Source organism: Manis pentadactyla, chromosome 14, assembly GCF_030020395.1.
Source record: "Manis pentadactyla isolate mManPen7 chromosome 14, mManPen7.hap1, whole genome shotgun sequence".
In the NCBI taxonomy this organism is placed as follows: Eukaryota; Metazoa; Chordata; class Mammalia; order Pholidota; family Manidae; genus Manis; species Manis pentadactyla.
The window spans coordinates 26120879-26148645 of NC_080032.1; the positions used below are offsets into that span (position 1 = coordinate 26120879).

The 27767-nt window shown below is 53.9% G+C and overlaps 1 protein-coding gene across 18 annotated transcripts in view; it reads left to right on the plus strand.

The window, feature by feature from the left end:
• Positions 1-27767, plus strand: part of RIMBP2 (RIMS binding protein 2) — a 185531-nt gene that overhangs the window by 113984 nt on the left and 43780 nt on the right. For 13 of the 18 annotated variants that reach the window (XM_036921824.2, XM_036921825.2, XM_057491476.1 and 10 more), the window contains 6 exons: positions 4233-4337; positions 9886-9936; positions 19643-19847; positions 23576-23721; positions 24702-24778; positions 26697-26806. In XM_036921824.2, coding sequence (XP_036777719.2) covers positions 4236-4337; positions 9886-9936; positions 19643-19847; positions 23576-23721; positions 24702-24778; positions 26697-26806 — 691 coding nt within the window. In that variant the 5' untranslated portion in view covers positions 4233-4235. Of the gene's footprint in view, positions 1-4232; positions 4338-9885; positions 9937-19642; positions 19848-23575; positions 23722-24701; positions 24779-26696; positions 26807-27767 lie in introns of those variants that run through there. The other 5 variants (XM_057491478.1, XM_036921829.2, XM_036921828.2 and 2 more) reach the window with 5 other exon arrangements.

Sequence of the window (27767 nt, forward strand, 5' to 3'; positions counted from 1 at the left end):
GCTTTTGTCTGGAGGAACTAAGAGGGTGGTGGTGTCATTGCTAAGATGGGCAGCCTGGGGAAGGAGGCACTTTGAGAAAGAAGACCGAGAACTTGATTTCGGATGGACTGAACTGGAGATGCCCCCTGCACACCCATGTGGCGGTGGTGCGCAGGCGGCTGCTTGGGAGTGTAGACTTCATTTGGGAGTGTGAGTGTAAGTGGCAGGTGACGACACCATGTTACAGGATAACATCAACTGAGGAAAGATTATATGTGGAGCAGTGGTCACCCCAGTGTTTGGGGACCAGTGGCGGGGAGAGGATCAGCAGAGGCAGACGGGAACACCGGGCAGATGTGGGCTCTGGCCTTGGCCACCGGGCATTTCCTGGTGGGCGCCCCTGCTCAGTGCTGCCGAGGACTGGCCCTGGGGCAGAGGGGGGCCCTGGCTCTGACAGCAGGGAGCCCCAGGCCATCTGGGTAGGAGGGTGGCAGCCCAAAACACCAGAGGGGGCGTGGGGAGTGAGGATGCGCAGGGGGAGCAGAGACAGCCTTCTTAGCACTACGTAGAGAAAGGAAGCAGATAACCGCACAGCAGCTGGAGGGGCTGGGCTTTGAAGGGACAGGTAACACCCTGTCCCAGCCCATCTGCCAGCTGCACATCCATCGTAATTAACCTGCAGCTCCGTCCCTCCAGGGGATGTATATATTTTTACACATTTATGCTTTTTCTGATTCGTTGGTTCATTAGCCTAAGAAATTTAAGAGCTGTTGCCATCCACTGAATCTGAGAGTCCTCGCCACCTTGGCCACTAAGGAGGAGCTCACAAAGGCGGTGTTGCCCCTTACTCCCGTGACCCCGAGGACACCCCAGCATGCCTGGAGCAGTTTGCGAGCTCAGTTGTGAGGAAAATGGTTTCGTCCTTTCACCAATAACTTCCTCCCCAAAGCTAAATAAAGATTACACGGGCCGTATTTGGCAGTGCCCGCTTCCAAAATAAACAGAAGTGCAAACATTAGCTGCAATAATAGCATAATTAAACAGCTGCATGATTGTTCACCCCAACCAGGGTGGCTCTTTGAGGCTCCAAATGCCCGTGTGCCCCCCGCCCCGGAGTTACATCATGGGGAAAATGTCTGCTCATTAGTGGCCTCAGGCCAGGAAAGGGTCAGCGCTCAGGCGTACGCTGGCTCTGAGGTTTGCCACTGGTGGGACAGCTAATGATGGCAGCGCGCCTTCCTCCTGCCACCGTGCTACAGCTCCGTTGTCCCAGCCCTCAGCGTCCCGCATACACCTCTGCTGTATTGCGTGATGCTGTACTGGGGGAGGGGAGTCGGGGGCTCTTATATTCAGGGAGTGAGGTGACACAGGACTTAAGAGATGCCAGGGATGACTCTAAGTCATGTAATATTCAGACACCTCTACAAAGCAGGTTCTGGCTCATAATTAACTATCAACACTAGTGACTTAACCAGTTGTTAATTGACCATTTACAAATTGATAATGCTAAGGAATAATTAATCCAGAAGAAGAAAACCAAGCCCAAGTCATGAGCCTGTGGTCACAGAGCTGGAGGCGGTAAGGCTGGGATTCGAACTCAGGCAGTGTGGCTCGTAGACTGCCCTCTGCTCTGTTCAGGACCCATTGTCAGAAACACATCTCCACTGCCATGGTGCTGTCTGTGCTGTCCCTGCAGGCGTCCTTTGGGAAGCCCCAGCAGGGCGGGGAGGCCAGTGCAGCCAGAGCAGAGTGGAACTGGGGCAAGGTGGCTGAGCTCTGTGGGTCAGGAGCAGATCAGGGAGGGCCATACAACCAGCTCTCAGGGTCCGGCGCGTATGCTGGGGCAGGGGACACAGCTTGGGGCAAGGTGCCTGCTGGTGTCCTATGGGCAGAAGGTGTGTCCCCAGCTTCAGGGTACATAGTGGGTCCCAATAAATATTGGTTGAATGAATAAATAAAGAAGAAAAACAGGAATGAAGAAACAGAATAGAAATATTCCTCTCTAGAGCTAAAAGCCTCATGCAAATGGTCCCATCTACCCTCTGACAATCCCAGGAGAGCTAGTGGACAACAGGCACCTGAACTTTCTCTGTGCTCTTGGGAAGAATCCCAGTACTGGGCACAGGAATAGCTCTTTGAGTCAGTGAGCAGGGTGTGGGGAAGGATGCCCAAAGCTTCTGAGAGGCTTGGAGAATTCCCAGCATGTGTGGAGGCTCTTTGGCCCGTTCATGGAGGCATGTTCCTGTGCCCCTAAAAGTGCTTTGTGTCTGGTTTGTAAATCACAGTGGGTCAGTGGGGGCGGGAGTTGAGCCCATCACGAAGAGAGCCTTAGAAGTTGCCAGGCCTGCATGGGACCCAGCTGTGCAGAGCCCGGAGAGCAAGGTCCAGCACTGCCAGGAGGGCTGCACGGCTGGGACCGCGCCCGGCCGGCAGTGGGGCCCTCGGGCTGCAGACCCCGGCGAGGGAGGAGGTATGAGTTTTCCTCCATCCAGCGCAGGATAGGCACCAAGGACCCACTCAGTCCCAGTGGGAACTGTTGTCATTGCCAGGGACACATATATATACACGCACTTCCACGTTTTATGGGGTTTTATTCATATTTTGGGATGCTCTGTTTTCCCAGGACACAGGGTCCTGGGGAGAGTTTCCATAGCAACGATGAAACTGCTGCTTGTCTGCCGAGGCACTGGTGATGGCAGCTTCCAAGGCAGCTGGGGCCCCTCTCTGGAGGTGGCAGAGGGGCTCAGGGTCCTGCAGCTGGGAATGTGACACAAGCCCGGCCTGTGACCTCACTCATGGCGCGAGGAGCAGGGCTCAGGAGGGCTTCCTTTCTAATGTACGCGAACCCCGCTCCTGGGGACTGCACACCAGGACCTCACTACCCACAGTGGGGCTGTCCCCCAGGGCCTTTCCTAGAAGAGAGGAGATTCGGTGGGGTGGGGGGACTTCAGAAAATGGTGCAAAGAATAGAATCTGCCCCTCTGCCCTCCTCCCTTACCTGCCTATGCCCCCTGGGGAAGAGAAATAAGAGGAACAACACAATAAAAATGTGAAATAATAAAATAAATCACCCACGAACTGAAGCCAAGGGGGGAGGTGTGTTAACCCCGCCATGGCCACCATGTCAAGGTGCTTCTCATCTTTATAGCATGGGTTAGACCTCAGGTGCTGGGTCACACACCTGAGGGTCAGTGAAGGGTCAGGCGGGCTCGTGAAGGGACTGGCTCTGACTCAGCTCCTGCCACCTGCTTCCAGCTGCGAGGCGAGGCTAAATCTTCCTATTTTCTAAGGAATCTGGACTTCTATGTAAAAAGGTCCAGATTTTAAAATGTTGCTCACTAAGTCTCCTTTAGCACATATTTCCTTATATGAACAACAAAAAAAAGGAAATGAAAGTTAGATTGGAAAGTTGTGCACCTGGCTCCCTGTGTGTGACACATCCTGTGTGACTCTTCCCTGCCCTGTGTCAACATTGGTCCACAGTTGCACCTTTTTTGAACAGTGTCATTACATGAGTTGGGTCACCAGGGTCACGGGTAGTCACTGTTGGTGGCCCAGAGGTGCTGGTGGCCCCAACTCCCACTGGTTGGGTGAGAAATCATCAGAGGAGAGTCTGCATACAGCCGGGAAACAGCCCTGCCAGCCGGGGGGGCTCCAGGGCCTTTGCAGAGGGGCCGACCAAGGGGCGGTCTTCAGAGACAGCAGGCAGGACCAGCCCCTGAGATGCAGGGGCTCCCTTCAGAGGCTGATTTGAGTCCCGGATGGCCACTCACCAGGTGTGTGACTAACAAGGAACATTCCATGCCTCGGTTCCCCCCTCGAGAATGGGGCTACTTACTTGCACCTACCTCCTAGTATCCTTTGAGGATTATGCTACTTCAATAGCAGTAAAAAGGTTCAAATAATACACACGATCTTGGGTCAGTAACCCTTGGCTGTTACTTGCATAAGACCTGGCAAAAAACAGGGAGAAAAGAGGATTTTTTTCAAAACGGGGAGAAGAGGGATTCGCTTTTGCATGAGAACCTTTAGTTCTGCTTAGTCGGTCATGGCGTTTTAACTATAAAAGGTGAAAACAGCAGGCAGAAGCTTGTTGGTGTCAGGGTACCCCCTCCACCCCAAAAAGGCCAGGGGAAGCAGAGGGGCAGGTGCCTGCCACGCTGAGTCAGAGCTGGGGGGGCTCACTTGTACATGCAGACGACACCCAACCAGTCCCCTGCACACCAGGCCTGACCCTGCCCTGCCCCCCACAGCACATGCGGGAGGCTGCAGAGCGGCGGCAACAGCTGGAACTGGAGCATGAGCAAGCCCTGGCCGTCCTCAAGGCCAAGCAGCAAGAAATCGACCTTCTGCAGAAGGTGAGTGGCCTGGGGGCATGTGCTGGCAGGCTGTGGGGCAGGGGTTTGGGGGGTGCTGGGTGCTCAGAGTGGGTGCAGACCGGCCTTTCCCTCGCTTGAGCTGGCTCCCTATACTACCTAGTGTGGAAAGATTGGATCACATCTGGACCCTGCAACTTTCCATTCAGGAACGGGCCCTGCAAGAGACACAGGGACCAGTTCCATAGGATTTGGGGTTTCTGGCAGGGCCGGGGGGTGGAGGTGGGCACTGAATGGACCAGGGCATGGCTGAGTCAGTAGTGGCATATCCGTACGCAGGCCATTGTGACATCATCAGAGGGAAAGGCTTGGGTTATGTCCACTCTCTTGGGGTTACACGATGTGTTAGTAAGGGAGCTAATCAAGTTTCAAGGCACTGCTTATAATAGGATCTCATTAACAAAGGGAGAGAGACAGAGAGCCACAGAGACGGGACACAAAAAGGAGAGAGCAAAGGAAAGAAAGAAAGAGAGGCGAGGGGGAAGAAAGGAAGGCAGGCAGTGGGAAGGATGGTGGGCAGAGCAGTCAGATGGGGGCATGGCCCTGAGATAGCACAGGGTGCGCAGCTGCGGTCCTCCTGTCTCTCCAAATGGGCTTGAGGACCGTCCCTTAGGTACTGGCCCGCTGCCCACCTGGCCCAGGCTGGGGTGGGTGGCAGGCAACACCTCCTCTCTTGGGGTTCCCTCCACCTGCCCCGTGGGCCCTTCCAGGTCTCTGATATCAAAACAAAGGACATGTGGTGGCTTGCTTAGCCTGGCTGGGGATAGGAGCCTGCCGGTGTGGTTTTCTTCCCCCAGCATTTATAGCAGGGCTCATGGCACAAGGTGGATAATTTGGGTGCCATTTCTTTAATCATTGATCAAGACTTCGTATGAAGGATAGATTTCATTAAGCCAGTGCTGATGCGGAAGTTCACGGTCCTTATTACCTGTCCTAATAAGTTGGCTGGCATGCTGAGAAGCAGTATTTCATTAGATGTTATCCAGAAAGGATATTGCTGGGCACCAGGCAGCAAGCCTGGGAGATGCCTACATGGCAGCTGCTCTTGTGCACTGCAGCCCTGGAATCCAGGTGCGGCAAGACAGATAACCAGCCTGCAGACACACAGACACGGTCTTGCAAGGGTGACAGGCCAGGTTTTCTCAGCAGAGCGCTCTCTGAGAGCCTGGAGGTTTATCCACTAGGCAGGTGCTAAGGAGGCTGCACGGTGGCGCCAGCTGCGTTGTTCAGCTCCCAAGCCAGTCCTGTGCTTCGTACTGTTTCCTTTGCTCCTTTTTCCTGCGTGCATCCTCGTCTCCGTTTTGGACACACTGATGCTTCGTCAGTAGGGGGAGCTGAGGGAGAGAAGCTAATGAAACCCGATGTGCTGATTTTGTGATTTCTCGGAGCTCAGAGTCTTTAAACTGTGAGAAGAGCAAGGTTGAACGTTGCAGGTAATGAGAGCTGCGAGTTCTCTCTGTTCCTATTTCCACTTGGTTTCCCCCTCTGATGGTCCACGCTAGACATGCTGACTGGCATTATTCACTCATTCATCCCCCAAACGTTGGCTGCTGGATCCTCTGTCATCCACACAGCTGATGTTCTGGAGCCAGGAAGCAGCAGTGGGCAAGGCTGGGCCACGCCTTGCTTTGGGGGAGCTTACCCCATGCATGAAGGGTTCTGCCCATTTGGTGTGAATGGATGAAGGAAGGAGGTGGGATGATGCGATGGCTGATGAGGACGACTTTAGACTTGAGTAGCAAGTGCTCAGTCCCCACGTGGGGAGGAGCTGGGCTTGCAGGAGGACGCCAGGTTGTGGCGGGGACACAGGACGTGTGCCCTCAGGTGCCCCCATGCCCAGGGCTCTGTAGGCTGCAGGAAGGAGCTTGATTTCATTCCAAGGGAAAGCAAAGCTGTGGCAGTCCCAGGGCGGAGCAGGGGAATGATGGGTCCCCACTAGTTGCTATGTGGACACCAATTTGTGGAGGGGTTGGCACCACCGTGGTGTCTTAGGATGGGGTGGTGGCCGTACAGGTGGAGAGAAGTGAGCACATTTCAGGAACAGCCAGGAAGAAGATCTGGTGGAGGCTGCTCCTCGTTTGGCTGCAGGAGGTGCACTGGGTGGGACATGAAGGGAAGGAGAGGTCGAGGACAACTTTCCTACCTCAGGCTTCTAGACACTTGTGCACATCTGGGCAGGAGGGAAAAGTCCTCTGCTGCCAATTCTGTTCTGGATCTATGGACATTCAGTCCCAGACACGTTGAGATGTACACTTGTGAAATGCACATTTTCCTGTTCATACACTCAAATGAAACGTTAAAAAGAGTCATGAATGGCCATAGCTACAATCACGTTATTCCAATAAGAAGAGTGATTTAATTTAGCTCAAACTGTTCACAGGAAAACAGAAAGACAGCCAGGTGGATGTGTGAGACTCAGGGATCCATGCAACTCCTTTGCTGTTTACACTAAAAAAGCACAAATTGAGTTTTCAGGTCTCAGAGTCCTGCGGGAGCCCAAACTCATGGCTTCGTTGCAATGTGCTCTGTTGAGTCTAACGGATGGGGAGCTTCCAGAACAGGGGGCAACAGCGCTAACTCATAAGGGGAACGTAAGAGGGCACTATGATGCTTACAGGTCTAATACAAACATAGTGGAGGGGACATCTTCTTTACTACATAAGCTCTCATGGGCCGGGCTGTGGGGTCGGGGAAATTGAGACTTGCCTTTCCTGGCTGGGAAATCTCGGGGTCAGGAAATGCTATGGAAGCAATAGGAAACATTGCCCTGAGACAGACGGGGCACTGCTGGGTGCCAGTGCCTCCTTTCTGTGTGAATGACCTTGCTTGATGTATTCCAACCCCGTGGAGTACATGCTATGATTATCAGCCCATTTCTGAACCCAGGAAGCTGATGGCCAGAGAGATTACGGAGCTTGCCGAATGTCACGTGGCTGAGAAGCCACAGAGGCTGGCTTTGCTCTCAGCCCACGAGGCTGTGATGCCTCCGTTGCACCTTGGGGTCCACTGGTCTACCCTTGTCCCTCCAGCATGAGGCAGTCACAAGACGGCCTGAGGTCCCTGAGAGGCAGAGCGAGGTGTCTCCAAAGACTCCTGCCTTTCCTGAACCCACTGTGATGGGACCCCACTGTCACCCCCAGAGAGGTGGCTCCTGTTAAGTCATCCGCATGTGGACACCAGGCCCAGTGGCTGCTCTCTTGTCCTCATCCTCATGGACCCCAAGATGAGCCCGCAAGCTTGAGACTGTCATGTTACCCCCCAAGAGTCATGGTACCTCTCAAGTCTCATTTTGTTCTGCAGGAAATTGTGTCTACATGAAGGTCACAGCTTCCCCACAGATTGGCAGCAGCCCTCGAAGTGAGCCTCGTTTAAGCTGGTGCTTAGATTTTGCAGGAATTCAGTGGTGCTAATTTCAGCTGTTAATTTTAAAAATCTATTCTGATTGCCCAAACGGCCCAGCTTGCAAGTAGCCTACGAAAACGAACTCCTGATTGTCACTTGAAGCCGGAGCTAAGTTGTTACTGCCAACTTGGCTGAGTTTTACCAGCTCGCTGTAGAGTTTTTGTGGTTGTTTCCTGCCAGTTGAAAACTATCTTTGACTCAGCTGGCTCAATGGTGCTGTTATTTATATAATCCCTACATGTTCTCTGCTTATCTGTCTTTTTTCCTGTTTCGTTATTTATTGTTGCTCTTGTTTTTGCTTTGAGAGGAATAATTTAAAGCATTTGAAGATTGAGCTGGATTCAAGAATGGGGTAATCAATATGCTGTGATCTATCTACTTCCTCAGCTCTTAAAAACCTCACCAGAACTGTGTGAGGATGAAATGCACATACGTGACCTTTGGTGATCTCAGACTGCCTTTCACCTGGAGTCTGTGCTGGGGAAGCCAAGCTCCCCACTCTTCCTAAACCACAGACCTTTGTGAGTGAGAACTACAGATGTGGCTCATTAGCTTATTCATGGTGTTGAATAGCCCTCCACTCATTATTCTCCAGGTGCCCAGAGAAAAATTCCTCCAGAATCAAGAATTCTAATTGTGAATCTCAGTTTAGTTTAGTATGTGGATTCTTTATTAGTGTCTGATCTTAAGGGGCAGGGCCCCTGATGTTGGGGCATAATCTGCTTCACAAGCTGGTGTTCCTCTGCTTCACTGGGAGAGTCTCTGTGGCCACTGAAGCTGGCTTGATGGGCACATTGACATGGTGATGGGGCAGTGCAGGCCTTTCTTCTCTGTCTTACGAGTCAACTTCAGACTCTCGCTGAACTTCAGGGTCTCCAGCTTCAAAGTGGAAAGCATCACAGTCTTCAACACTTGACGACTGTTCAGCGGGACTCTTGGTTTCAAGTGACAGAAAACACAAAAAGGGAATTTTAGTTGCACATACAAAAGGAATTCTACTTCAGATTTTGCTAGATACAGGACCCAAACCACCTGACTCCACATGTGACTGAATCTAGCCCCTCCCAAATCCCATCAAACCTTGGTTCCTCTCCTGCCTCTGCTCTCCTCTGCATTGGCTTTGTTTTTGGCTTTCATGTGGGTGCCCTTCCATGCTAGCCTTGCCCCTCATGGTGGCAAGATGGCTGCGGCTGCTCCGGGCTCTCCTCCACTCAGGCTCAAGCCTAACGGATAAGGAGCCTTTCTCTCCCAGCATTCCCAGGCAAAGCCTTTTGCTCCAATTGGACCGTCCACCCACATGTCAACTAATCCCTGGGAGTCTTTGTGGGGGGGCTGGATCCCCAGCAATGTCTAGGCCCTTCTCAGGAGAGGAGGACACGTATACCAGGCAGACAAGTGCAACTGACACTTCCTGTCATCACTATGGCACCCCACGGTCTGTGGGGACCAGGAGGAGTCATGCTGCATTTCAGTTTTGTGTGAATGCACCATTTGGCCCAGGCAGCAGCCATCCTGAAAAATTTCTTTAGTGAAATTTGTAAAATGTTTTCATTCTACAGAACAAATGGCTTTGCTTCAAGTAATTTGCAGAGGGTGCCTGCTGCTCCACTGAGCCACTGAGAGCCTGTTTGTGCTCAGGACCCCCTTGCACCCCTCCTTCAGGGATGAGGGAGACTTCAGCAGACATATAGCTACTTGGGGGTCAAATTCTCATGACTATATTTGTTTCCCAAGTAGTTGAGGGCATTTGGGGAAATGACAGTACTAAATAGGCTTTGGGGAGAATCATCTTGCCGTTGTGGATTCAGCCGCCTGTGTGTGAGCCCTTCTCAGGAACAGGCTGGGGGCCTCCCACCCTCATGCTTTGACTGGCTCCCACCAGCCTGGCAGTTCAATGGTGGATCCGGGCATCCTTGCCAATTCACACAAAGAGCACCAGGGCTGACCAAAATCCATGCCATCTTGCCCAAAGCAGGGAAAAATGGGAACTAACTGAGACCCTCAAAATTGCAGGCTCATTAAGGGGTGAAAATCAGTGACCCATTCCCTGATAATTTACATGCTTGTCCGTTTCTCTTCTCTCTCCCTCCTTTAAACATTTACTCTTTTGTCTTTTTATCTCAAAAAGGCTCAGGTTGAAGCTAAGAAGGAGCATGAAGGTGCTGTGCAGCTGCTAGAGGTAAGGCAGGAAACTGCTGGCTTGCTGGGGGTGGGCAGAGTGCAGCAGGATGGCATTAATTCCTAATAGAGACAGTGGCTGAATGTACCCAGCGCCGGCTGAGGCACTGAAACCACACTCCCACATGGCTGCACAGATAATCCACACCAGAGGTGCCATCACAGCATCTGTTTTACCCATGAGGATGTGGGGCACAGAGAGGTCAAGTCATTTTCTTACAGCCACACAGCCAGCATCTGAGCTGTGGGCCTCAGGTATGTCTGCTCTCCTCTGCTGCCTACTTCTGCGTGGAAAGCAAGAAGGACGGACCCTCCCTTGCATGGGGATGAGGCGCTGGTCCTGTGGGCATCCTGCCATCAGAAGAGTTGTACAGAGTACATTTTATGCCACAGCTCTGCTCTGGAGGAAGCATTTGGCACTTGGTATCTGGGAGCATTTGCAGAATTACAGAAGCCCAGGAACCAAAGCCGTGAGTGCCATTGCAGGCACTGCCCTGGCTGCCTCCCTGGGGCCCCTCCGCGGCCATCCAGAGCCTTTCCCACCACCTTGGTGGGGTTGGCCGGGGAGCCGGCCAGCGCCCGTCAGCAGGGGTGACCTGGAGGAGGGACTGCTCCTCTGTCCCTGGCTCACAGCCCGACGCCAGCCTCTCGTGGGTGGGAAAATAGCCGGCCTGGACGGGACTCATGGGGCCACCCAGCCTTTGTCGTCTGCATCCCTCACGCATAATAAACGGGCCCAGTGAGCAGGCCAGGCCTCTGCCTGCCCGAGGCAGAGGTCATGCAGCCGTGACGCCTTAGTTACAGACACAGCAGCCCGGTGGTTGCACAAGTGGGTGAAGCTGGCCCTGGGTGGCCTCCTTCCCTGGTTCCATTTCATCAAGAAAGGCCAGGAGGGCCCTTTCCCTGGGCCTGCCATCTCCAGACAGGGGATTTGCTAAGATGGCCTTGTGCTTTGTCTCCAGGGGAATAGCAGCCACTTAAAACACAATATATGCCTCTCTCAGATGGCCTTTTAAAAACCATTTCTCCCGCAGGAAAAGGCTCCATCATTATCATCATATATATTAAAATTGATTGTTTGAAAGCGTCCGTTAGCTAATGAATACCTGGAGGGATGTGTATGATGAACAGCAGGTGGTTAAATAGAGAACCTGGGAGAAAGGAACAGACCTCAACAGCCACATGTCTCCAGGGGCGCAACTGAGCTCTTCCCCACCCCGCCCTCACCTGAGTCGCCCACAGTACTTAGTTTTGCGTCACCTCTGGGCTGCAAGCAGAGCCTTTTCCCAATTACCCAAAGCCCATTTATTTTGATCACCTGTGTTGTTTAAATCCGCCTTCTGAGCTGCGCCCTTGGGGCAGTGTGCGTTGTGACATGTGTTAGCAGTCCTAACGTGCTTTGGTTTGAAAGTCAGAAAAGGCAATGGAGGTGTGGTGGGAAGCACGCACTTGCTTTTATTTACAGCATCTCCTGTAACTGTGTCTTACTTTGCTTTCCCCAGAACACCTTGGACAGCATGCAGGTATTTTAGGGGTGGTGGTTCCCCTGCAGTGTGCTTGTTGATCCTTTCCCCGTGAGGAGCAGCCATGCATCCCTGGGTCCGCCTAATCCATCTCTTCCAAAACGGGGCAGCTTGAAGCTCTGACCCTACAGTGGCTTCCTGACGCGGTGGTGGGCTGTTGGGCTCCTTGGTGCTGGGCGTTCCTTGGTGCGGGGGCGTTCCTTGGCACCTCCTTGGTGTGGGGCCGCCTGCAGGAGTTCATGAGCGGGCTTGGGACACCACGTTCTCTGAAATGTTGGCGGGCCCAGCGACCCTGGCTTCTGTTTTCTGCAAGGCTGTAACTTTCAGGCTGGGAGAACCATTCCCTGAATTCCGATGACCACAGGGAAGGGATATTGTCAGGGCTGAGTCCACCCTTGGACCGGCCACAGCACTGAGAGCCGGCCAGCAGCCCAGAATCTGGCTGTCGGTCATCGGAATTCATACTGGCCCCTGAATGTTTCACCTTTCTGTTCCCTGCTGGCTGTGAGCCATTGCAGGTCCCCCAGGGGTGAGGGCAGCCACCTTGGTCACCCCCCTGGGAGGCTGAGCTGGCCCCCAGAACAGGGTTTTGAGCATTCACCAAAACTCTGGGTATGATGGTGCCTGTGGAGGCACGGTGCTCCTCCCTTCCAGACTAGCAGTTGGTTCTCACACTGGGGTTCCCCGACCAGCAGCATCAGCGTGCCCTGGGAGCTTGTTAGAAATGCAGATTCTCGGGTCCTACCCAGACCTCTGAGTCAGAAACTGGAAGGAGACCCAGAAGTCTGTTTTATCCTGCCCTCTGGTGGTTCTGGTGCAGCTGGTGTTTGAAGAGCATGGTTTAGGGAGTCTGTGAGGCTAGTTACGGGAAGGAGGCCATATGCCGAGCAAGTCCTCAGGGATCTTGGCCTATTGTGGTTGGGGGCTGTGGTAGCCTCGGCCTCCACCCCACCTACCTTCGCCAGAGTGTTGACTGAAAACCATGGTGTGGAATCCCACCCACGGGCCATCTGCTGTGAGCAGTGTGGCTTCGCCTGGATCTGCCGAGTTCTTGGTGAATGGTGTGCCCCACGTTGCCTGCTGGGATGTCCTTCAGTTGGACATTTGAAGCAGAATGACCCACCTTCTTGCCTAGCTGGCTATAACAAGGTGCCAGATGAGGGTCACCCCAGAAAATGAGTTAAAGCCCCGCACCCAGTCCCACCAAACCCTCTTGAATCCAGTTCTATGGATATTTCTAAGCCCTGTTTCCTGGTGAATGAATGGCCAGGATGTTTGGGGATGAAAGGGGAGGTGTCTTTATTCCTGGTCAGGACCCGTGGGGAGGAGTCCCAGCACCCATGGCATAGCGTGGCTGGGGCTGAGCAAAGAGAGCTCAGAGTTAACTGGACGTGGAATAGAGTGTAGAGTTAACTGGATGTGGAATAGAGTGTTTTCCCAAGTAAGGCAGGGAGGGAGCTCTGTTTGCAAACCAAGAGGAAAGCTATTTAGACACTATAGTTCAGTAGCTTCCCTGGCACCTTATAAGAGTTGTTTCAAGACAAAGAAGCAAGAGATGATTAATAATAATCACAGTGACACCATTAATGAATGGTCACTCTGTGCCAGGCGCTGCTCCAAGGGTGCGCCTAAGGGTGTCTACGAGATAATGCACATGTTTTCTGTCAGTCTGCATGACAGCCCAGGGAAACTGAGGCACACTCAGGTTAAATGGCTAGCAAGGGGCTAGCACTCAAACCTCAGGAGTTTGGCACCGGAGTCCAAACCCTAAGTGCAGCAATGCAGCAAGACTTCCCTTGACCTCAAAGTCTGACCTGGGAGGCAGGGAACTCTGCGCCAGCAAATTGCCCCCCATTGAATTGTGACTTAGCTCATGGGCGGTTAGATGCCGACCCTGCCTCCCCTGGCGGGCAGGCAGTAGCAGATGGTGTTTTGTTGCTTTGTGGCTAATTCTTCTGGGCAGCTTAGGGCTTTATTCCATCCCTGCCAGTGCGGTTGGTCACTTCCTCCCAGAACAAGGCAGCAAACAGCAGGTGAAGTAGTCCCCTTGGCTCTGCTGGGAAGGAAGTGGCCTTTTCCATCCTGGGCGACATTTGGGAGACTTGTGATGGTAGACAGGCCTCACCTGAGACAGGAAAGGACCCTGAGGCCAGGACCCAGAGTCCGGCTGCACTGAGACTCCCATGGGTCTGGGCTCCTGCTTGCATGGGTCCCTTCCATAAAAAATGCTAAAATTAACATTTTATGTGTAGTTGGTTGTAAAGTTGAATAGTACCAGATTGGCTTTATTATTATGTTCATTTTCCTTCTGCTTTTAAAGGAAATTAAAATGAAAGCATTCCTTTGGGTCCCTAAGCGTGTCATGGCCCCAGGCATGGCACTGTGGGTGCCTAAGGGGAGAGGCAGGGGCTTACCTCTGACTCCTTCCTGTCACCCTCGTCCTCCCCTTCACCACCGGAGGGTGAAAGCTCTAGTCCCTGGGAAGCCCAGGAACTCTAAGATCCCATCAATGCACATGTGTGACAGATGTGCATCCACACAGGATCAGGAAAGCCCTGGGGGTCCAGACCCACCAGCTTAGAATTCACCGTGTTTCTGTTGGACAGTTTGATAAATGTATTAATCACCGGAACCAAAGCAAATGCTTAGGACACTTGTGTTCTAGTAGCGCTGAATCCACAGAAATTATAGCAGCCAAACATTAATTAAGAAGACGCTCTCATCGGAGTCTCCCCTTGGTTACCACTTTGTTACATTTTAGTATCAAGCTTGCGTCGTCCTGCTCAGATTTGGAATTCAGAGCAATTACTTGTGACGATCCTGGAATCAAAGCTGGTTGGGATGAAAGTGTTGGGATTTTCTGTGTATGCTATAGCTGCAGACAAGAGCCCCAGCAGGTGTGGGTGTTAGACTAGCTGCAGAAGGTATTCCTACGCTGGGGAGGGCCCAGAAATACATTGAGAGCTCCTCTGTCTCTTTCGCGGGTGACAAAGGGCAGGAGGTCCTAGTCAACCCTCACGGGTCCTGCTGCAATGGGTGGTGGGCCCAGGATTTAGGCCCAGCACAGAGCCTGGAGTCTGAGAGGCCTAGGTATGCCTGCCACGTACTGCGTGTGCAACCTTGGCCTTGTTTTTCTCACTCTACCACCTTACCCCATGGACGCACGCCACCTTACCCCATCCCGTCTCTGTCAGTGATGATGCACAGAAAGTGCCCTGGCAGCACCTGGCACTTAGTAGGTGTTCAGCAGATGATAACTAGCGCCACAGTCCCCATTCACACATAAACACACCTCAGAACGACTGATAGCCCAATCGCTCCTATGTGGGTGACCACATTTGCCATGCAGACCCCATGCCCCAGCCAGGCATGCACACCTTTGCCTGCTGCTCTAGTTACTGACGGCCTCCCTTCACCCTCAAGACTGTCCTGGTTGGGGCCCTAATTACAGGCCCAGCACCCTGCTCATCGGCTCTGCTGTACGGAGCCTGGCAAGCTGGAAGAGAAACGCCAGCAGGGCAGCATGGCAATGCTGGCAGTCCCGTCTCTGGATGCGTTTTCCTTCTCTTTATGATACCCACAGCTCCGTCTGCAGTCTCCGCCGTTTGTTCCAATGACAGTTTACCTGCCTCATGACTGTACATCTGTCCTGTGGCCAGAACACAGCTGCTCCTGAGCAGCCTCCCTCCCTGCAGCACCCACAGGTGGCTGGGTCCCAGGTGGGAACAGGGCCTGGAGCAGCAGCCCAGGCAGCAGGGAGAAGGCCCATGGGCATGATTCCTGCCCTGCTTGCCTTGCCACCCAACCTGGAGGCAACAGGGCTCTGAATCTGGAAATAGATACTGACGTCCAAGTAAGCCAGATGGGGCAGAATGACTCGGTGGCTGCCGTCTCTGCAGCGCTTGGAAGCAGCTACTCCTGCTGGTGACCCGGGGACCATCAGAGGCACTGAGCCCAGGCTCGGGACTCCGCCGCAGGGCCCGTGCCTCCACCATCTGCAGCCAGCCCCAGAGATGGTGCTCCTGAAGGCTCCTGCAGAAAAACCTGTCTTCTGGAAGAGCAGACAGCCTGGGAGCCTGGCGAGGTTTCCAGAAGATGTGCTGTCCTATGTGGTGTACCTCGGGTGTAATGGGTGCCTGGTTCTCTAGATGTACTTGTCCTTCTGACATTTCCCCCTGAAACTAGTGAGGCCCAGCAGCTGCAAGTGGCCTGCATCCTGAGAGTTGCCATCCTGCCTCCTTGAAGCTGTGTCCTCTGATATCGGGAGGAGCAGCGAGGTGAGGGGCTGAGGAAGTGCAGACAGCGGGCTCCACGCGGCCCGGCTGTGTTTGCTGTGTGGTTCGGGGGCATCCCTCCACCTGCATCAGCTTCCATGGAGGGTGTGCTTGAGGGAAGTTTTTCTACTTGGCAGGGCCTGGTTTTGGTGGCCTCAGACAACCAGAAATTTTCCACATCAGTGTCTGGACACAGGACCATTCAGAGACCCAGGCTTGGGTGCCAACCCCAAGGGCACATGCAGGCTAAGGGCCCACCTTATTCATACAGGGACAGGATAGCACTAAACTATTTTGGCCAATTGACATGTAGTGAGTGTTTTTAATTTCACCCACAAATGTCCAGCTCTCCCTTTATCATACCTAGGGTAAAGCTGGTAATTTCATCTTTTTTTCTGTCTGGTATTGGCCATACTAATGATGCCTGAGGACTGGGTACACGTCTTTGAGGCACTGGCCTCTGGGTTGGAGCCTCCTCAATGTCTGCCGGCCACTGGGCTGGATTCTCCATCATACCCAGCTCCTGGGACAGAAGACTAGGTGACCGGCCCTGGAGCCCCAAACCCCAGACCCTGTGGGGGCCATCCATGTGCCTGAGGCTTACACTAGCACAGCGGAGGCCATCCACGGTGCCATGAGGGTCGTCCAACCCAACCTGACTGGTGCTGGGAATGCTACCAACGTTTTTGTGGACAGCAGAACCACGAAACGATGGCCGATGGGCCGCGCCCGTCTCCAGCTGTGCCTTGTCAGCCCAGGCCATTTATAAGCCTTTTAAGTAATTGCCAATGTTTAAACGTAGAGGTGTTTTTACATTTGAGTGAGGATTCCCTGCTTCTCCTGAAAAACTGGGTGTTTTGCCCAGGGTGGGAGTGGATGGATGCTGCGCAGACGCCCCCGACAGGCAGAGCTCACACGCCCGGCCTGAGTGTCCCCCGTGCCCGCGGGCTCGTCCCGCTCCCTCCTTGGCTTTCTGCCGGCCTCCGTGGCACCATCAGTCAGCTGCAGACCCCCTGCGCCCCTGCCCCTCCTTCAGCATGTCCTTCAGAGTCATCCAGAGGACCCTGAGCAAAGAAATGGCCCCGGGAAGGACAGGGGAGGCCCGCAGAGCTCGGGCCCCGGGCTCCTCCAGCAGTGGAAGCAAGGGAGCTGTGCTAATGGGAGCACATGAAAGGTACCACAGTCCGCGCCTCCTGACCCCTGGCCCCCCACCCCTGAGTCTGTGAGTCCTGCAGGGCCTGGCCTGGCAGACAGTCTGCGCCTCCCTCCGTGTACCCTGCTGCCCCAGCCTCTGCCAGCAAATCTGTCCAGCTTCAGTGAACCCGTTTGTGCTCATGCAGACCCGATGCCCCAGCCAGGCACGCACACCTTCGTAGTTTACACACTGGATGCAACCTGTTAGTATTTCATATTACCTTTAAAGCTGTTCACTTTTTACAATTTTCTATCTTGAAATAATTTTAGGTTCACAAGTTCTGTAAGTAGCACGGTTTTCTCCCGTGTACCCTCTTCTCAGCCCCCAAGCCCACCTGTGTGGCCACAGCACACTGTCAGCAAGGAGGCAGAGGCTGGTGTGGCACCTGTCACCCACTGGGCCTGAGGTGCTTCGCTTTGCCCCTTGGGGTACTGATCTGAGGTGTGGTTGCACATCCAGATTCAGGCAACCACAGCAGGAGCATGAATGATTCCACCACCCCAAAGACCCCCTGTTACCCTTCATAGTCACATCCCAACAGCCAAACCTGACCACCGCCCATCTGTGCTGCATCGCTAAGAATGTCACGTAAATGAAAAATCCATTCACTTGTTTAGTTAGGACATTTTTCATGTATACATATCACATGAGCCAATTGCAGTTTTCCTGACAATCACTAGAGTGGATCCTTGGTCATTTAAATGATGTTCAGTTTCTGGAACCAACGACCTAACATTCCTACCACCATCCCCACGGGCAGTGCATCTGAATGGCCAGGTGAGCTCAGCGCTCTTCCAATGTTCTCTGTGTTCAAGGCCAGATAGTTGACAGCTGCTCCCCGTCCAGGACCCTGCCTGTCCTAGCTCTGCCCTGGGGCAAATGTCACATTCTAAGTGTTGAGCACTCTTAGCCTTGTGGCATGGCAGATCGTGCTGCACTCTGGGGACCCAGATGCTCCCTGGCACTGTGTCCCTAGAGGGGGCTGTCTCTGGATGTGGCGTCCCAGGTGTGGCCCCGCCCCGGGCACTGTCTGAGGACACTCTGTCCCAGGTGGGGCTGGTCCCCAGTGGGGCAGGAGGTGGGACTCCTCACATTCCCTACCCCCACCCTGGGGTGCCTGATTTCAGTTTTCTGCCTTCCTCAGTAGACACAAGCTCATTCAGTTTTTCAAAGAACAATTCTGCTGATTTTTTTTAGTGAATGGAAGGAATTAATTATAGGTTTGGGATTTGTGAGGTTTATTTTTAGAACCTGTGATCTCAGACATAACTAGCACTTCATTCTGGACTAAGGAGCAGAAAAACTTGATTCCAGTGAAGGGAGGAAAAGGGGAGGAGAAGGGGAGAAGCAGGGGAGGGTGTCTGTCGCTGGCCCTTCATTTGGGTTGAGAGCCTGTTGGCCGTAGTCCTGCACGCACACCTGTACCAAACCAAACATCCATTGAGTGCTGACTTAGTCCCACACTCTGTTCCAAGTACTGGGGCACAGCAGGAAAGAAGCAGACAAAAATTCCTGCCCTCATGGAGCTGACATTTTTGGGGGAAGCCAGACAATACATAAAATTAAGACAGTAAATCGGAGCTGCCACTTAGCAGAGTAAGGATTGAGGAAAGACAGGCCTTCCAAGCAAATGGAATAAGCTGCCCCACTGGGAACGTGCTTGCATCAAGGGTCCCCTCTTTTCATCCATTCCACGAACATTTATTGAGCACCTGCTGTGTGTCCAGTTCTGTGCAAAGCACTGCGGTTGTATCAGGGAGCATGAAGCGAAGACTTGGAGCTCCATCGAGTCCTGGAGACAGATGAGAAGCACAGGGAGCTACTGCCACTGTGGGGGTGCCAGGCATGCAGAGAACACTGCAGGGTGAGGAAGCAGTACGGACCCCCAGGGCCTCTCCTTGCTGTGGGCGCCACCCATGACCAGGGCTGGACCTTGTCACAGGAGACAGAGCCTTCTGCACCAGGACAGAGGTGTCCCGGGGTGTCCAGGGAGGGGACAGAGTGGTTCACTCATGCCCACCCAACCTGAGAACTGACCGGGGCAGGAAGACAAAATGCAGGGCTGCCCCTTCCCTGAGGCATGTCCCTGGGGAGCTACCCTCCCCAGCACTCCCGACATGTCTCTGGATGTCTGCAAATGGCAACTTTGTGGCTGACCACGCCCAGCAGCTAGAAATCCCCTTTTATTGCTAAGATGGTGTCTTTTGGGGTTCTACTGTCCTGGGGGTGGGTGCCCCAAGAGAAAAGTGCACCATAGGGTTAGCTGCTGAGCTGCTCCATGTCTGGGCTGTGCCACCGGCACACGCTCCACATCTCAAACAGCTCTGGTGGGGCATACCAACCACAGAGTGCTGGACTGCACACAGAGCCCAGAATAATCCGCAGCTGGCTGTGGTCTAAGTGTCTGCAGGGTTGTTGGCATGTGTGGTTTCCCACGTTCCCCATGAAAGGGAACTTGGCCAACAGCCGGGCTGCACAGGGCACTTAGTTTTATCAGACACCTTCTCTCACGGAGGTCAGAGGTAGCCCCCTGCCACACATGCGTGCATGCACAGATGCACACGCAGAAATCCTCCCTGTGCACACAGGTGGCGGCATAGCACACCTCTCCCGCACACGCATGTGCACACGATCAGACACACACCACATGCACACACATACCGCATGCTCTCACATGCACGCTGCTGACTGCGTGTCCATGTCTCTGCCGTGCAGGGCAAGGTGCGGGAACTGGAGGGGAAATGCCGGGCACAGAGTGAGCAGTTCAGCCAGCTGTCCCGCCACCTGGAGCAGCTCCGGCAGCACACCGGGGCCATCGACCTGCTGGGCGGCAGCTCTGTGGCCTTGCCAGATGCCCCCACGTCCCCCAGCAAGCCTTTCCCACAGTTCATGAATGGACTGGCCCCATCCATTGGCAAAGGTAAGCAGCTGACCATGTGGGCGGCAGTGCCGAGGGCTGGCTGGGTCATGGGCTGGGCACAGAAGTCTGTAGATGGCCCCCTCTTGCAGCACCCTGGGCGAGGGCTGGGGTGCTGGGAGGTAGGACAACAGCGAGCCAGCCAGCATTGATAGAATGTGCATAGTGTGTCAGACCCCATTCTGAGTTCTGGATGGTGTTGGCAAATGCCATCCTCACATGACCACAAGTGGCAGATACTGTGAGAGACCCTTTCCATAGATGGGGATACTGACGCACAGGTAGCAAGCCACCGGCTGAGGACTGCCCCCAGGAAGTCTGGCTCTGGAGTCTACATGGGAGTTCCTGGGCTGTGACTTTGCTCCTTGTTTCGCGCCACTAACCTCCTGACAACCTGGGGCATGCTGGGATTTCTGCCCCACCAAGGCAGCAGTAATATCAGTGGTGAATTTTAGCACTTACTTCCCTTTTGTGTTTAGAGGAGCATGCAGGGAGCAGGATGGCTCGACTTGGCATACTGGGGGGCTTGTCTTCATCACAGGCATTTAGTTAAACTCATGGAAGTTTTCCTGTCTGGGCAGGAAGATACCTCATCAGCCTGGAACAGTACCCTCGTGCAGGGGACCCCCAGTGCATGGTGACAGGGGCTGCAGTTGAATCCACCTGCTTGGGAAGCTGATTGTGTTTCAAATCCAGGGGAGATGAGTGTCAGAATGCCCCATAGAGAGAACTCCCAGATTCCTCCTGGTCTACAGAAATGGGATAAATTCCCTGTGGTGCTTTTGCTTGACAAGGCGGTGCTGCCTGCGTCTTCATATGGTTGACCCCCTGCTCCCCTCCTCTGCCCTCCCCGTGGGGGCACTAGGTTGATGCTAGGCAGGTGTGAAAATGGGACAGAGAGAGAGGATGTCCACAGGTCCCCCAGCACTTATTCTGAGCACATAACTCCCCAGGTCTCATCACACCCTAGACTGCCTGGGGGAAGGCGGGTGCTTGGTGTGAACCGGTCCGTGAAACGATCTCGTACAACGCAAGGTGCTCGGCCAGGGAGAATGTCCCAGCGCCAAGTTCCTGGGCTTCCCCAGGGGAAGTCCTCCCTGCACAGCCCACAAAGGCATGGTTCTGTGAGAGCTGGTGGGTCCCTGGGAGTGAATCTGCGTCAAGGTTGGCTGGAAAAGGGGTCCGATTCATGATGAATGGACACTGAGAACAAAGCAAAACCAACCCTGCCAGCGACTGGGCCAAACATTTGCTCAGGTCCTGGTAGACGGGTAGTGTGTGCTGAAGCCTCTGCTCGCCCTGTGAAGAGCCATTGCTCTGGCCTACCTGGCTCGGTAGGTGCAGTTACCTCACCCCACACGGGGTCCTGCCCGCAAGGCACACACATGCACCAGCCTTGCGGGCAGCATCCTGTACTGATGCCTACAGGAATGTCTAACAGCCTCCTTCTGCCCCAAAATCCTCCACAAGGGCATCCTTTGACTGCAGATGGCAGTGCCCCCAGAGAGCACAGCTGCTGGCCAGGAGCACCACCATGGAGATCTGAGGGGGCAGAAGGGCAGAGAGGAATGGCAGGGCAGCCCAGGAGCAGAGAAGGACTAGGCAGATTACTGCTCACCGTGTGATTTCCTCCTGTGAGGCCAGCTAGGCCAGGGTTTGAGGAGGGCAGTGCCCAGTGGTCAGGAGCCCCTAAGGGCTGCACATCCTGCAGTGGAGGCTCATCTGACATGGGGCAAGCTTCTAAAGTCAATGCACAAGGGGAGATTACACATGGTAGAGCTTCCCTGGAATCTAGGATGGGCGTGTGCTCTAAGGAAGGGTGCCACCCCTTGTACTGCCCCCCACAGCTGGTCTTCCTCCCAGTATTGGAACTGCATTTTAGCAAAGCACCAGATAAAGCCATTGATTTGGGCTTAGTGGTCATTTTTTTCCAGAAAATACTTATCTCGAAGCATTTGAGTCAAATGACAGTGCAGTGCTTATGCTAAGAGGGGCCTGTGGGACCAGGGCTGCTGAAGGCACTGATCTCACCTTCACTCGGAGTCAAATGGCAGGTAAAATCTGCCACGTGAATTAAAGCATTTTTCTCCAGAGACCTGGAGTTTGTACAAGTTAAACACGGATACATGGTGATTCTACTATATTAATTTCACCTCTCCCAGCTATGTCATCCCACCTGCTGGTTGTGGCAGTGTATCAGTCAGGAGGGGCTAGGTTTGCTGCAGTAACAAACATGCCCCAAATATCAGAGCCTTAAAAACAGGATGAGTCAGTATCTTGATTATGCTCCAAGCCCATCTCAGGCCGGCTTAGGAATTAGATTGACATTGTCATCACTCAGGAATGCTGGAAGACAGAGCCTCCTCTGCCTGGGATGTTCCCCTGCAGGAGAAAGGAAACAGCAAATTATATACTGGCTCAGAAAAGCTTCTGCCCCAAAGCAAGGCATGTCACCTCCCCTCACAGGCCATTGGCCCAGACAGGTCACATGTCAGGGATTTCAGCCCTCCTTTGTTTGGAGGCGAGAAGCTGCATTGTTGGTTTGCAGCCAGGCCCTGAGAACTGGTTTTCTGAGGCTTCTGGGAGTCGGTTTTTTCCTTCAGTATTGACTTTGCACCTGCCACTGGCCAAGCACTGTTGTGGGCATTGGGGAAACCCAGCAGTGAGCAAAACCAAGCCCCCTGCTCTCAGGGACCTGGCATCCTGGCAGGAGACCCCATGCCTGTTTCAGCACCAGTTGTCTGTTCTCAGGGTGCTTGCTTGCTATTCCCCAGTCAGGAGAGCTGCAGGGCTCTGTGCTGGGTGGCTCCTATAGCAGCCCTTGTTGGAACGCTTCTCACATTATTTTGAATCACTTTGTATTTCTTGATTGGAACTCAGCAAGTAACAGTCTTCAGTGAGGCACCCCATGATGTGGTGGACACCACCAGGCACTACATGGCAGAAGGCCAGGCAGGAGCACCTTCCCTCCACTGGAGGGCTGAGAACTCAGGGAGGGAAACAGTTGCTTCTGAGTTTCACGTCCGGGTCCTAAAAAGGCTGACAGCCCAGGCCAGCCCTGGTCAAGGGGCTCAGTTCTCCCTCCATGTGACTGGCTCAGAGCTCAGCTGCCTTTTCAAGGATGCAGGACTACTTTGGTTCTTGTAAATCTCTCATCAAAAGTATTTTAGCCATAAACCTGGCCCTTTGGCCACTTTTCATGTAAGTTAGGACTCTTGGACATAAGTGACAGCAAAGCCAACCTAAACTGGTGTGAGCAGAAAGGAATTTATTTATCCACCAGAGTAGATGAAGAGTCATTTGGTCTGGCTGGATTCAGGGGCTCCAGGATTGAGTTCTCTCTTGACCTATGGCTCCTCTTTCTGTGGCATGCATTCCTCCTCATGGTGGTAATATGGCTGCAGCATCACTGAGCCTCACATCATCTCAATTGTGAGCCAGGGGCAGGGAGAGCCTCTTTGCACATGGCTCCCTGTCAGTTCCCTCTGGTTGGACCTTCCCCTCCCATGGGCAGCACCGCCACCATCACCAGACCATCCTGGAGGTAGGAGTGGACACTGCCTGGGGGATTGGCCCAGAGTGGGCACAGGGGCACAGAGAGTGGGAGGTGGGCAGATCTGCAAACGAAAACCCAAGGCTGATGCCAAGATGGGTGACCACTGGGAAGACCTGTGCATCATGCTCTTCTATGATTTCATTTGTCTTTCTGAAATTGTCCCAATGTTGGCTAGGTCAGGAGAGCATCGTGGGGAGCTTCCCTGTGACTGGTGAATATATCCGGCCCCTGCTGCCCCCCAGTGACAAGCCGGAGCCTCTGTCCACCAAGCCTGCCTTTCTGTCAAGATCCGTGAGCCCAAGATGCAGATTTGAATCAGATGTGAGTCTTGTCCAGGTGGTTGGCTGGCTGCCCTGGCTGGGCTGCTCATGAAGCGTGGACATGATGGCCCCCTGCCCTGCCTGCTTCTCCCTTCGCTGCCAGTAACTCCCCCACCCAGGCCTCACTACCAGGCCCCCTCAGCATGGCCGTCAGGTCCCTTGCCTATGCCATGTTACCGAGAAGGAGCATGGGGTGTGGGGCTGGGGAGACAGGCGAGTTGAAGTTATGGGCAGCTCTCATGCTCCGTCTGTCCACGCAGGCTGCTCAGAGGTCCCAGGAGGGGAGGCATGGTCCCACTCCTGTCTGAAGAGCCCACACCAGCCACAGCATGGAGAGGGTTCGAGAAGGGACAGGAGTGGGGCGGCTGCCATCCTCTCCCAGGGGATCACACTTACTGTGCTCATGTTCACCCCCTCTTGGAGAGCAGGCAGCCCCTGCCCTGGCCCGGAGCTTGTTGTGGCCGCAGTAAGGGAGCACCTGCATGCTCTGCAGACTCTGGGTTTGGGAGGGGAACTGGGGGGAAAGAGCCCTGCACGCCACCTCCTCCAGGCAGGATTCCTGGATATTTTGGTCCTGAGGCACTCCTGTTGCACAAGCCAGTGGGCACGTCTGTGCCCCTGGACTGAATCCTAAGAGAGGAAGGCTCCAGTCTTTGAGTCTTCCAACGTGCCTCGCCAGAGCTGGGACATGCATGGGCTGGCTCAGGGCTTCCCAGGCCTTCGATCTTACTGGGGGCCTCACCTCCAGCACAAGCGAGGTGTGGGGAGACGAGTTTTTCATACACATCCTTGGGCATGACCACAGAGCCCACCCTGGGGCACCTCCATCATCTCCGGGCTCAGTCCCCAGGCAGAGAGTATGGTGCGGTGGCATCTCTCGGATGCTGAGGCTGAAGAGCCCAGGATACTAGAAGGAGTCCCCACATGAAACGTCACACCTGCCGCTGCGATACCCCGCTTATGTGTCCGTGTCCTCACTAGATGGAGAATGAACGGGATTCCAGTACCTCCAAGCAGAGATACTCGGGGAAGGTCCACCTGTGTGTTGCCCGCTACAGGTAAGAGCCTCACTCTCTGGGAGCTGAGGGCATCCCTTCCCAGGCCCCAGAGAGGAGGCGTGCCACTTAGCCAGGCTTTGGAGGAAGATAAGACTGTCCGTTCTGAGGAAAGAGTCTGGTCATGGACTGGTTTCCTAGGCTGCCCTGCAGACTGTCCCAACCGGGGCCTAAACCAGCAGCATGTGTCCTCTTGCAGTCTGGAGGCCAGACGCCTGAAACCCAGCTGCGGGCCGGCCCACTCCTCGCGGCTCCGGGGAGGATCCTTGCTGCCTCTTCCCGAGTCTGGGTGCTCCAGGGTCCCTTGTTGAGACACATCCCGCTGGTCTCTGCCACGGCCGCCACATGCCCCCTCCCCTGCCTGCCTTCCTTCTCCTCCTCTGAGGACCCCAGTCCTAGGGTTAGGGCCCCCCTCGTCCAGTGTGACCACATCTTAAATTGGTCACATCTGTGAAGACCCCCATCTCCAAATGTAGTCATGCTCCTGGGGACTGGGGGTTAGGACTTGAACCTGTCTTTTAAGGGAACACAGTGTGACCCACAACAGGTAGAAAGGGAAACTCAAGAGAGCCCCACTCTTGTCCAGAGCCTCCATTTAGCATCTCCTGAGGTCCCTGCCCTGTCCAGGGCCCTGGCGCATCGTGCAGTGAGCGCAGGGCCAGACCGGCCTCTTGTGCCCCCAGGGCATCTGTGCTCGGGGAGGGCTGAGAGCCAGCTGGGCCGTGCGGGCCTCGGGTCCCCTGTGCCAGCCGCCAGATGTTTGTGACGGGTGAGGCTTGGCTGTTCCCCACAACTTCACTACCTGGTTGTGATGAAGTTCTGCCCACAGACACAGTCAGGAATTACACAGTCAAATGCGAGCAGGCGCAAAGCAGCTCAGACCCCCTGCCCTGTACCCTCAGTGAAGCCCCGGCTTCCAGCCTACTGGGTGCCCCAAGGGCTCTGCCTGGAGGCCGCCCCAAGGCAGGCACAGCAGTATTCTCGAGGCAGAAATGATCGCCCTCACTATGGTGACATAATAATTTTACTGTGCATGGCTATCATCTGACTACCAGTAATGTCCCTTTAGTTTTCTTATTGAGGCCTTTTCTGTTATTTTAAGTTAATTAACCTTTTAACAAGAACATCCAACGTTCATCTAACATGTGCTTTATTTGCAAGATGAACGTAGCTTTCAAAAAAGTTAATTCTGATATTTTGAGGACTTGAGGATGTGGACACCTTTATACCTCTGGGGAGAAGGGGAGTTAAATTGGTGCACCCAGTTCTCAGGACACTGTGGCAGTCCATACCCAAGACCGTAAAAATATACATTTGTTGACCGAACAAATTTAGTTCCTAGGGATTTTTCTTTAGCAAGAAAAATTGGAAGTGTGCAGACATGTTTGTAAGGATATTTAATGCAACACTTACCACGTTAGCCAAAAGTTAGAAGCAACATCAATGCCCAACATTAGGAAATGGGTCAAATAAAATACATAAATCTATTTAGCGGGATATTATACATCCATTGAGAAGGATTTGATCGAATATGTCACAAGGTCAAAGGATACATTGCAAAGGGTGAAACATAAGTGGATTACAAAATAGCATATATAATGTGATTCTCCCATTGCTAAATAATATATGTTGAAAGATTATGGGGTTAATTACCTTCTTATTTGCTTACTAAGTTGGAAATTTATGGTAGAAGTGTCAGGGATGAGCAGAAATAGCAGAATTATAAATGTCATCTGATACAAAGATCCCAACTTGGTTTCAGAATTGCCCTTTGTTTTGAACCCGGGTGAGTGCACCCCATGGCCTGGATGCTCGTGTGCAGGGGACTCCCTGGCAGGGACCCCTCTGGGTGGGTCATTTCCTGGCACCAGGAGAGGGGGTGGCATGCCAGCTGCCGAGTGAACGCTGCTGCTTCTTCTAGTTACAACCCCTTCGACGGGCCCAATGAGAACCCGGAGGCTGAGCTGCCCCTCACAGCGGGGAAATACCTCTACGTCTATGGAGACATGGATGAGGACGGCTTCTATGAAGGTCTGTGAGAGCGTGGTGGACAGTGGCGTGCGTGGGCTGGTCAGGGGCCAATGTGCCCAGGGGCTGCGAGGCGGGCCAGGTTCCCAGCTGCTCCTGGCTGCCCAGGCCCTGCTCTGATCCTCTCCCCAGAGTTACCATGTTTCCCCTTTCTCATGACTGTGTAGGGTTTCCAAGCTCTAACTCCAAGCTGACCTCTGATACTGAGTGACTATTTTATAATGCCACTGCAGGGCGTCCGTCCCAGGCGGCCACAGTGCACCCATGGGGCTGAGGGGCCCTTGTTCCCAAAGGGGCCAGCCCCTTTCCCCCTTCCACCCTCAGAAGTGGCCGTCCTCTATGGCAGGGCCAGGTTCTGGTGCTACCAGGCTGGCCTAGCCCCGCATCCTGCGGGCCGCTCCTGCGATGCTCACAGGCCCCAGTGTGAAAGCAGGAGTGTGAGCTCCTCCATCTGAGATGCCTGCCCTTTTGCCACCTTCTCAGCTTGAGGATGAACCCGTGAGAGCACCAGCGGCTTCCGAAGCCGAGGTTCCTCATGCCCCACACTCTTCGGTGCCCCGTACAGACAGAAGGGCCTAGTTTCCCTGGTGACCTGGGCAAGAACCACCTCTTGCTCCCCCAGAGGCTTCTTTCATGCCCCATGGGCTTTACTGGAGCCGAGAGAAGCACCTGGGCTCTTGGGTGTTTGCAGGATGTGCGGTTGCCCCCACTGGCGTTCATCACCCTGTGGTGATGAGCTGCTCACCCTCAGGACCCAGAAGGGCTGCAGCATCACGTGCACAGTTCCACCCAGGAGATTTGACACCTGGTGGCAAAACAGTTTGAACTCTTAACATAAATTTACATTAGCACTGCTGATTGGCAAATGCACGCAGAACTATGTGCCCAAGGTGGTGCTAGAAAACCCTCACTGTAAACCTCTACACGAGGCATTTTATGACACTTGCGGGCTGATTCTCAGCGG